The sequence below is a fragment of the Paralichthys olivaceus genome, chromosome 21 (genome assembly GCF_024713975.1).
Source record: "Paralichthys olivaceus isolate ysfri-2021 chromosome 21, ASM2471397v2, whole genome shotgun sequence".
Classification (NCBI taxonomy): Eukaryota; Metazoa; Chordata; class Actinopteri; order Pleuronectiformes; family Paralichthyidae; genus Paralichthys; species Paralichthys olivaceus.
The window spans coordinates 2,998,862-3,009,347 of NC_091113.1; the positions used below are offsets into that span (position 1 = coordinate 2,998,862).

The following is a 10,486-nucleotide window of genomic DNA, read 5'->3' on the forward strand; positions in this document are numbered from 1 at the left end:
CATCATCTGCCTTCTGAGCCACATTGACTTTGATAACATGGCTCCTTATTCCTCTTTTCTTTTTTTAAAGAAGACTGTGCTTCAGTAGAATTGAAAAACTGGGCCTCATGGTTACTTTTAATCAAAATTACTTGAAATATCTGAGGTTGAAGATCATTTTACGACAGAAATTCAATTCCAGAGAAGCTTTTACCCAGAAAAGTCACTTACAAATTTAGTACATGCACTATTTAGTTTGTGTAACCCCCTTCACCGAGCAAAACACACACAGACACACACATACGTCCTTATACTAGACATGTGAAGAGTCATCCCATGTCCATGTGAAAGCAGTAATGCCTTAATTGTCCTTATCCTATTGACTTAATCAGGAACCCTGCGGCCCTCACAGCACGCCTCGCCGCTCCATCTCAGGTCTGTGCAGCTCAAGGTCGAGACACCATGACGTCATTATTCCAGTGTCAGATCACATCTCTAAAATCCTTTATTCATGTACACAGTCAGCATGATCTCTGCTCTACACAGAAAAAGAAAAACCATATGGAAAAAAGAAACTTTACATGGATTTAAATAAAAGCTTTAGCTTAATTAGGTCATGTTTTTTATAAAAGTTAAATTTTTATCGTCATTTCTACACTATGTACAAAGACAGCAACCCGGTTGTTAGAATATACATACATATGTGTCAATATACAGAGAGTAAAAGCACAGGGGAAACGTCAGAGAGGGTGTGAGATTACATGACAGGGGTGAAGAGCCCAGATTTAGCTGCCAATTTGAGTCGTCCTCTGCGGGTTCAGAGTTTCCCCTGCTGCTCTCTGAAGCTCGCCTCCTGACGCCCATCCCTCCCTCTTCCACCACTGCGCCTAAACATCCACGCAAAACTCACACTGATTCCTTCAATTTATAATTTTTACTCCGCCCCAGAAGCTTTTCCAGTCATCATCCTGGACAGATGTGGACTGGAGGGTTTGTCTGGAGACTTTGTCTGTTTACGGTATCAGCTACACGCCAAAAACACGTCAAAAACACACAGACCCACCAATGAAAATAACACGCTGCGTTTCTTTGGGCTGGACGTATCTTCCCTCTGCACCTCTGGCTTCATGACAGGGGGGAGGCTGCATGGCAACTACCATCCCCAACAAACTATTCAACAACAACCCAAAGGAAATATTACTTCCGTATTAGAGCCCGACAGATTTCACATGAAATATTGATCGATTTGAGTATTTCACAAACATATTGGTATATCTGCGTTTATGTTTGCTGATGTGAAAACTTTTATCCTACAGGACAAACAATGCAGAGAAGATGTGCATGTATATATATATATATATATATATATATATATATATATATATATATATATTTGGTTGCAGTTGTGTTTTCCTTTTATTTATAGTTATTTATATTAACGTGTAAAATATCATGCCTCAATTCCATTTTGCTCTGATAAGAGTCTGTTAACACCACCTTCAATTCCTCTTTAAATATTTGATATCAGTATCAGCCCCAAAGATTTCTATCAGTCGGGCTCTAATGCTCACACACAGTCCGTATTTACTTGACTTGTCCATTTGCACCTTTTTTTTTTTTTTTTTTTGGAAAAACAATAAATCCAAATCCACAGAACATCAGACACCAAAACTGAAAACCTCTTGAATAGATTGCTGTGAAGCAAAAGACAGAGCTTGTTTAATTGGGGCAAAATCAAAAACACAACTCGATCTACTCGTGATCTCCCTCTACGTTTGGATATACAGTATTTTATCAATGCCAGTCCATTTGTAAAGGAATCCGTTTAAAAGGAGTTCAAAGCCAAATGTGTGTGTGGGTAGTGTCTATATAATAATAAATGTTGGTAGAAAAAAGATCTCACACGTCCCCTCGCTCTCCTCTTCCGGTGGAAGTGGTGTCAGTTTTTGCAGGAGGGGCTCGCTCAGCTTTCCGCTGGTGCGTCGCCGCCCTCCTCCACCTTGCCTCCTTTGCCCATGGCCTTCATGTTGGCCATGATATCGGTGAACGTCTCCTTCACCGTCTTCTCCAGGATCCAGCCCTCGCTCTCGCTCTCTGGGTCCTCCGGGTTGGCCAGGGTGGACAGGGAGCTGTTGACGTACTGCAGACCCACAGTCACGGCAACCTGCAAAGGACGAGAACACAAATCAGATAGATTCAGATGTGGGCCTTCAGAAATCACTGTGTCACCTTCTGAGCTACGATAAGTTTGTGGGGGCATTTTGACCTCATTCAGATGCTAGTCGACAGAATGATTCATGAATCATTCAAAAACATGGCAGATAATGAAAATGATTCTTAGTTACAGCCTTATTTTGAAAATCCTTCAGGTAGTGCGTCACAAAGAGATAAGAGAGAGAGAGAGAGAGAGAGAGAGAGAGAGAGAGAGAGAGAGAGATTTTTGGAAAAAAAGTCAGTTCAGGAGATCCAGCTCCAGGAAGTGGGTCTGTCCTTGTCACAGATAACTATATCTCTGAGAATCTGTGTCAGTAAACAGACGCTTGTGTAACTATTCTTAAATCGAGGATTCCTCAGACTGTTTGTCTGATCACCTTCCATACATCACCTCAATCCAAGTTTTTAGAGCAAGGGTTTGTCTGCAGGATTTCTGGTATAGTGGCATTATCTAAACTGTCCTATTTAACGAGGTGAGACAGGAATTCAAACCTCTCATCTCAATAACAACAACAACAACAGATGTTGGCAGAGAGGGCCACAGGGAGCAGAGAGGCCATTTGGCTGCTGCAGAATAACAGGATGGGTAGAAAGTATCAGGTGAGCGGCTGTTAAGCTGCACACCCATACATGCCAGAGGTGGCACAGGGTAACCTGGGAGTAGGGCAGGAGCCACCTAGTCAGGTAAAGAGGATAAGAGTTGTTTGGGAAGGAGATGCTGTAAGTGGATAGAGACAACAGCGGGGGGTTGGAACGTGGAGAGGAGAAGAAAGGAAGGAAGCGATGGACGACGCCGATGCCAACTGGGTCGAGGCTTTACATGTTTGTTCACATCACTTCTGGCTTCTGCTTAAAACGGTTTTGCTTCTTGTTTTTCTGCAGACTGATGCTTGTGTTTCCACAAAGATGGGGAAAGCATCCATCTGCTCAAATTTTAAAGGTAATCTCAGTGATATTGAAACTAATCATGAAGTGAGATGTGGAAGCTGAGATTTTTCAATCAAGGGGTAGACGTGTGGTCAGTAGTGACTTTACACAAAGACAAATTTTGCATTAGTGATGTTTCTTGGGAGCCTCGACGTTAAATGGCTAAGAATTGGATTCATAAATGTGACTGTTTATGAAAGATAGAGAACATGTAAAATCTACACAGAAAAAATAATTATAAATGTCAGATAAAGGTGAAGAATCTAAAGTTTGGATTTGGATTGAAATAGCATCATTGGTATCATTTAGACTTCTGGTTAACTGCCCCGCTGATAAATGGCTTTTCTTAGAAGCCACCAAACTTTTTGTCATCTGTGTTTAAGTTTGCAGTATTTCTCATAAACTACCGGACAGATTACCATGAAGGTTCACAGAATGAGGCTGCATGGATCAGGTCAAAGCATAGATCCCAAAAATTTTCTTTAACGTTGTGAGATGCTACTTTTTTGACATTTTCACCAAATTTCCAGAAAAATACTTCATGGGCCCAGATGAATAAAAAAAGCATATTTAAGGGACTATGTCCAATTCTTTGGGCTTGTAACTTTAACTAAACAGTTAGAAGTGAGGAGGATATTTATCACATTTACATGAAGTCTTCTCTATTGTGTTTGTGCTTCTGTGGGTCTGACCTCCAGCATAGTGATCAGCAACACTAAGGCTCCGATGGTGTTCATCAAGCCGCCGTAGTAGGACAGCAGAGCGTCACTGCAGCCACGCTTCCACACATTGAGCTCCTCGGTGTAGTGGTCGTAGCTGTAGTAGGCAGAGTTGTTGGTCATCTGCAGCTGGATGCAGGGTCTCGGGGAGCTGGGGTTACAGCAGCTGAAGGGGACTCCGTCCATCAGGTACTGGCCGTCCACATTGCTGCTGATGCGGCTGAGAGGAATGAAGCAGTGTCATGTTATGATGGGCTGGAGGTGGTCGTGAGGTCAGCTTAGAGGTCAGGAGCTTATTAGTCAGTCGTGTGAGCTAAAATTACTTGAAGTATAATTAGACGGGCCAAGTTCGACTTATTTTCAACTAAAAATAACCAATAATAAGTTTGATTATGCAACTATGCAATCCAATACAGATATTATTACCACAACAATAAAGAACCTTTTATCAACACATCATCGGTTGGGAAGTTAAGCAAAGATCAAATATTATTAGACTCACCAGCCAGGAGCTGATGAAGTGTTACTTATTTTGTTCATTCTTTTTTGCAACACCGCCCCTGGTGTAAAGTTTGTAGAATACGCCAGCAATGAATTCTAAATTAAATTTTGATGTAGATCTCAATGTAATCGATGTAGATCTCAGCTGCGACTGATAGTTGTAGGTCAATGGAAAGACGAGGGCGATTGGATCACAAAGACTTGAGACGGTCCGACATGGATCAGTGATTTCTTGGAACACCGATGCCCAAAATAGTGTCACGCAAAACACTTTGGTCGCTCAACACCACAGAATGTACAGGCAGGCTGAATATCAATCAATGCATTGTCAATTTAAATGGATGATTTGAAAAACTTGGGTTGAAAGGAAAAGACAATGGGACAAAAACTTTAAATGTACAGATTAACAAAGGCCTCCAGATGTTTGCAAGTGCCACCAATTCAGGCCTCTTTACAATCAGCGACTTTTTGTCCTTATTTTCAAACCCAAGCCAAAAATGTGTTTTTTTAGACCTTGTTGTCCCTGGAGTGTTTCCAGGTCCCCTGCTGATTAAGCAGGACAGTGATTCTTGAAGGACATTGAGAAGTAATCCTGGAGATTAAGCACTAATTATGTGCCAATGCGCAAAACCGCCCTCGTCACAACTGTCCTTGCAAAGAAAACTGGTTCTTGTTGCTGGATCAACCAATCAACCAATCAATCAATAAATGAAGACACAAAAATGCCAGGCATCCCTGCATTGAAACAATCTATTTATAACCCCACTTTTGCCTTTCATATCTTTTTCTGCAGCTAATCACCAAAGCCTCTCCCCTTGTCTTTATCCATAAAACTGCCTAGTAACCTCCTCTGCCCCCCCCCCCCAGGCCCCAACGCCACCTACCAATTGCTGCCCGTTGCTGTCACCATTTCTGAGGTGGTAATCCCCAGTGGTCGAAAGTGAATAATACACCTGCTCTGACCTACCTTCCCCTCCAATCCACTTATACTGAACTCTTATCTTTGCACAGAAGCACTGTACCTTCAGGGTGGCCCCTGAGGCTCCAAGGTTCAATGACAATCTCTCTCAGCTGAAGAGTCATTTCACTGTCACGTCACATATCAACGATCTTTACAGATTATGAAGGATTTTGAATCTTTGTCACTTACTCTTTGACTTCCTTCGCGCTGAAGTCCAGGTAGCGGTTGCTGACCCATTGAATCTCAAACCAATCTCTGTAGTTCTCGTTCCCGCAGCAACGAAACTCTATCTGCATCAAGTCCAGGGTCCTCTTCATGTAACAGCGACCCGGTGTGTCCGTGTCCTTGTAGAACTTCATGCCGTTCCTCAGCCCCTCGGCCAGGGTGAACTGCAGAGGGATCCTCATCAAGAAGCACAGCAGAGCCGTCAGGAGCAGCAAGGCGTTCAAGCCCACGCAGAACACCAGGAAGGTCTTCAACATGGGCTTCCACTTTACGAACTTGGAAGGGTCCAGTGAGTCGTAGCAGACCTTTCCTCCAAAGGCATTGATGCCGCACGTTATTAGACCCATGAATATGAGCAGGTTGGGTAAGAAGTGGCTCTCGTTGTTGTCCATGAGTTCCGATCGCTTTCTCAGCTCGATCTTAAAAAACAGGCCCATGCTGAACACCAGCACGCCGGCCATTACAGCAAACCAGTACATGAACCAGACCGTCTGAGCGAGCTTCACTCGCTTTTTCAGATCGAACTTGACCAACATCAGAGCCATTGTTCAATCCGAGTTGTGTCCTTGCCTGAGCAGAAAAAGAGGATTCAAACGACGATGTAGGTCAGCAGGAACTCCAAGATTTTCAAAGTTTGCAACTCACTTTGGATATGTGCTCTTGATGGCGCCAACCTGTTAGTCCTAGTTTCCCTCTCTCTTTGTTAACAGGGTCTCCTCTCGCTGGTCCAGCAGGAAGCAGAATCAGCTCAGGCGGTAATCCATCCCACAGCCAAGGAGCAGAGGTGAAGAACCCTGGACGACCCCAGTGGAGCACAGGAGCGTTATTTCTTCAAATCTTTCTCCTCTCCCATCGTGACGGAAACTTCAAATTCCACAAAGCTTTGTTTTACTCAACTTTTACCAAGTTTTCCTTCCTTGACACGCGGGTGAGGCTAATCGTGATGTTCCGTTCTCTCTGAGAGGCGGAAGATTGCCGAGGATCCTCATGATTAAACTCAAAGTTGCAGTACGTCATGGTAAGCCCCTGTAAGTAGCCTGATCCAATTTACAGAAATCCCTCCACACAAGATGAGCCCGGTCGTAAGCCGCTACCAGGGGCCATAATTGGTTTGAGCTTTTCACGTGGTCATAGTTGCCTAGAATGAACAAACTAGTGGCTGTTGAGGTGTCAGCTGAAGCTCTGACAAGGGCCACTTACATGAAAGTGATGCTATTAATGGTGCATACCCATTCACAGATAGGGGTCCACCAGTTAAAGAGATCCGACGTCTTCCCAGTGGAGTGAAATGGCTGAGTTAAAAAAGCCCCAGTAACACATTCACAGACACACAAGAGCTTTCTGGATCACAAATCAAACCTTTTCTATCTGTACATGAAGAATTCAGTCACCAACTCAAATCTGACACTAACTAGATGAAAACATGATATATGACGATATAAGATACTTGTGGCAAACATTACCTGGCAAAGCTTATTAATGTATTAAAGTGATTTACGTTGTGTCAGTAATGAACTTTACTTGTCTTGTCTTGGCCGTTACTGTCGATACTGTGTCTGGCACAAACATGAGCCAGATACGTTTGCTGATCAGAGTCTTTCCCTGGAGTGTTTTGACTTGAACTTCATCGTGACTGACATGAGAGCTGCAGTGTTGATTACTGCAGTAGTTCTACTGTGAATCCCAGCCCCTCAATGTACTGCATATTACCAGATTTTAATAACTGAACCTTTAAAATGAGGGGTTTTTTAATTCTGTGTGGTACAGGTATGTTAATTTATTAAAGACCAAAGGTTCCTGTCTAAGAGAAAAATATTAAGGAAGACCATAAATTAACAACTTCCCTACTTTTGTACGTGCTCTGATTTACTCACATTATTTCTTCCATTTTTAAATCACATAAATCAGCTCACTGTGAACTTTTATGAAATATTTTAGCAGTTTCAAACAACCCATAATGTAGTTGTATTTAGATATAAGGATGTTAAGTGTATTAATGTATAGTGTTAACATTAATTTCTCCTATGAAGACATATTTTATATTAATCAAAACTTACATATCCTCAAAACTTCACGATAGCGTGTAATAATACCTTCATTAATTACTGCTTACAAATGCTAAATAGACTGCAGTGAAAGTAAAAAGTCATTTTATTGATTATAGTTTAGGTTAATATTTGTTGTACTGAAAAAATCTTGATTATAATTTGATTAACTTGCCAGAAATTGATAATCAGTTTTGTCGTTTTAGAATTGGAATGGCTATATTTGTTTTCATGGTCAAAAATAACATCTGGAGTTAAATGTTTCTTTCAAATGAGCTTTTTACAAAGTTCAGACTCGACTCTGTTGTGTTCTGTGACATTTGTGCTGCACAGAAAACTCCAGGTGTCTCTAGGGGCGGCGGCTGCCAAAAGCTTTATTCAAATCCACTGTAATGACGACAGTGTCAGATAGTGATTTAAAGCTGTTATGTTACAGTAGTTTGACTGGCTCTCAATTCTGTTCTTGATATGGCTTAAAAATAACAGGTAATTTATTCCCCTTTGCTACTTAGGGATCATTTTATTCTAGAGAATTACTAATTGTACAAAAAGGGGGAAAAGGCTTGGTCAAAATAATAATAATAATAAAACTATCATAGGTTTTTTTTTCATGATTTTTATTATCAGTCAGGTTTTTCCTATTATAATTAGTCTGTGCTGTTAATTGTGGGGTGTGTTGGCTATATGAGTTACATTAGAACAGCAGCTGCATATAAATAAAATGAGCTGAAGGGGACACAATCATCAAACCAAACTAACCTTCATGAGGTAACTTAGACACATTTTGTTTGGTGGTTTTGTGGATGTGTTAATTGTGATGGGTCAAGAGATAAACACTATTAGTCCCAGTTGGTTCTCCTGTCTGCCTCTGGAATGACAGCCCAGTTGGGTGAAGGTGTTCTTGCGGCGAGCCAGTTGAAGTCATCCACCTGGCTCCAGTTGTTTCTGTCCCGATCCAGGCCGGACACGTTAAAGTCAGCGTCCAGGGTGGGATAAGACCAGGAGAACGGGGCGAGGCTAACCCCGTGACAGTCCTCTATGATGGCTCGGCTGGTGACGTGCAGATACACCTGAGTGTCCGTGGTGCTGTGGGTCCGCAGCTGCTGGCAGGGGAAGGCCAGGGTGCTGTTCTTGCAGTGATCCACAAACACGGAGGTGGACACGGGCCCGCACAGGATCTCACAGCTGTCGATGTGCTTCAGGTGCAGCGTGCTGGGGGAACCGAACAGACGCACCTTGCAGTTGGACAAGTGGGTCAGCAGCACGTCTCCTTTCTGGATCTCCTCGGCGGTTTTGGTCAGAAGCTCACCGTCCATGTTGGAGAAGCCACACTGATCAGTGGCAGCTGCACCTCCTCCATTCGCGCCTTCAGACGTAGCAGCACCAGGGGGAGACTTCTCCAATGCACCACCTCCTCCATCCGCCTTTCCAGACTCCGCAGGTGTGTCCGCACCAGGGGGAACTGCGTCATTGGTGCGAGCTCGAAAGGCAAACTTCTTCTTGGGCAGAGCCTTGTCTCTGGCCTCGGAGATGGAGCTCTGCAGTTTCTGGAGAGCGGCCTGCGCCTGCCTCAGCTCGTACTGCGTCAGGAACAACAAGCTGTCGTTCACAAACTTCTGGAGCTGCGCAGTTTTGGTGCTCGTCTCCTCCAGCCTCCGGATCACCTCGGCCCGGTCCGCTCCGGAGCAGCGGGACAGCAGCTCCTCGATACACGCCAGCTCCGTCCGGAAGGTTCGAGAGAAATACTCGCCCTTCTCCTCCGGCACGGAGCGGATCTCCTTCGCTTCCTTCCTCCGCTCCACATCCTCTATCCTCGCCTGGTTCCGCTTCTGAATCCGCTCTTGAATCGTCGCGGCATCGCTGTCAGTAGCGAACTTATTATCTTGACTGACTTCAGCTGCGGTCTCCATGTTGCTGCAGTGACGGTGTTTGCGGAAGCGACTGCGCCTCTTCTTCTTCTCGGCTCGTGAAACCCGAGGTGGAGTCTCTACACCGCCACCTACTGTAGCGGAGGTTAATTTGATCATGGACATTACAGTGAAGCAGAATAAAATGACTTCAATGTCATCACACAATGATGGCGAAATAACAGCAGCTACCACTGAAAGGTGCATTTAGTAAAAAAATAAAATAAAATATGACGATAAAATAAACATGTTTGCAGGACTTTAAAAACTATACAAACTAGTGCAAAGAGAGGTGCAAGAGGAGGTAGTTGATTGTAGTGCAAAGTAGGTAGTTACGGTTGGATTGTATCGTAGTTATTTTATTGATAGTGTTCTGACGGCCCATGGACAGAAGCTGTTCCTCAGTCTATTAGTTCCCCATTTTAATGACCTGAGCCGCTTCCCAGACGCCATCAGTTTAAACCGTCCATGGCCAGGGCGGAATCCTCTGTGGACCGGTCTGCCCTGTAGGCGTGATCGTCCCCTGCTGGTTGACTGCAGTACAGGTCATTAACATATATTCCCAACAAATAAGATATAAGAAATATTGGCAGGAGAAATACGTGAAAGCATAAATAATATGTATATCGTGTAAACTCGATACATAAAACGCAAACAGGATTGTACATGGAAAGATACTGAGATATCGTGAATTTGCTCTGACAATATCGCACCTACTTTATTTCATGAGTAACATGCACGTATGTATGCGTGTGTTATGCATCGATGTGTGCGTACGTATGTATATATGGTACTCACTTTGTGTTACATTTAGTTTTGTCTTTCATCATCGATGGTTTCGTAGATCAAACGTCTTCAAAGGGACAAATATACAAATATAACTTCACCTCCTGGGCACTGCTGAGGTGCCCTTGAGCAAGGCACCGTACCCCCCAATTGCTCATAGGGCGCTTTTCCTGGGGGCTGCCCATCACTCTACCATCTCTCTCCAAAATATGCATGTCTTTG

The 10,486-nt window shown here is 43.5% G+C and overlaps 2 protein-coding genes across 2 annotated transcripts; both read right to left on the bottom strand.

Annotated features, from left to right (window-relative positions):
• Positions 1–1,674: 1,674 nt before the first annotated feature.
• Positions 1,675–7,660, bottom strand: prph2a (peripherin 2a (retinal degeneration, slow)). The gene is made up of 3 exons (XM_020106936.2): positions 5,491–7,660; positions 3,813–4,059; positions 1,675–2,143 (listed from the first exon to the last, which is right to left on the bottom strand). The coding sequence occupies exons 1-3, from the start codon at positions 6,069–6,071 to the stop codon at positions 1,943–1,945; spliced, it is 1,029 nt and encodes a 342-aa protein (XP_019962495.1). The 5' UTR covers positions 6,072–7,660; the 3' UTR covers positions 1,675–1,942.
• A 259-nt stretch (positions 7,661–7,919) lies between these two features.
• Positions 7,920–10,186, bottom strand: tbcc (tubulin folding cofactor C). The gene is made up of 2 exons (XM_020106935.2): positions 9,815–10,186; positions 7,920–9,573 (listed from the first exon to the last, which is right to left on the bottom strand). The coding sequence occupies exons 1-2, from the start codon at positions 9,861–9,863 to the stop codon at positions 8,411–8,413; spliced, it is 1,212 nt and encodes a 403-aa protein (XP_019962494.2). The 5' UTR covers positions 9,864–10,186; the 3' UTR covers positions 7,920–8,410.
• Between the last annotated feature and the right edge of the window lie 300 nt (positions 10,187–10,486).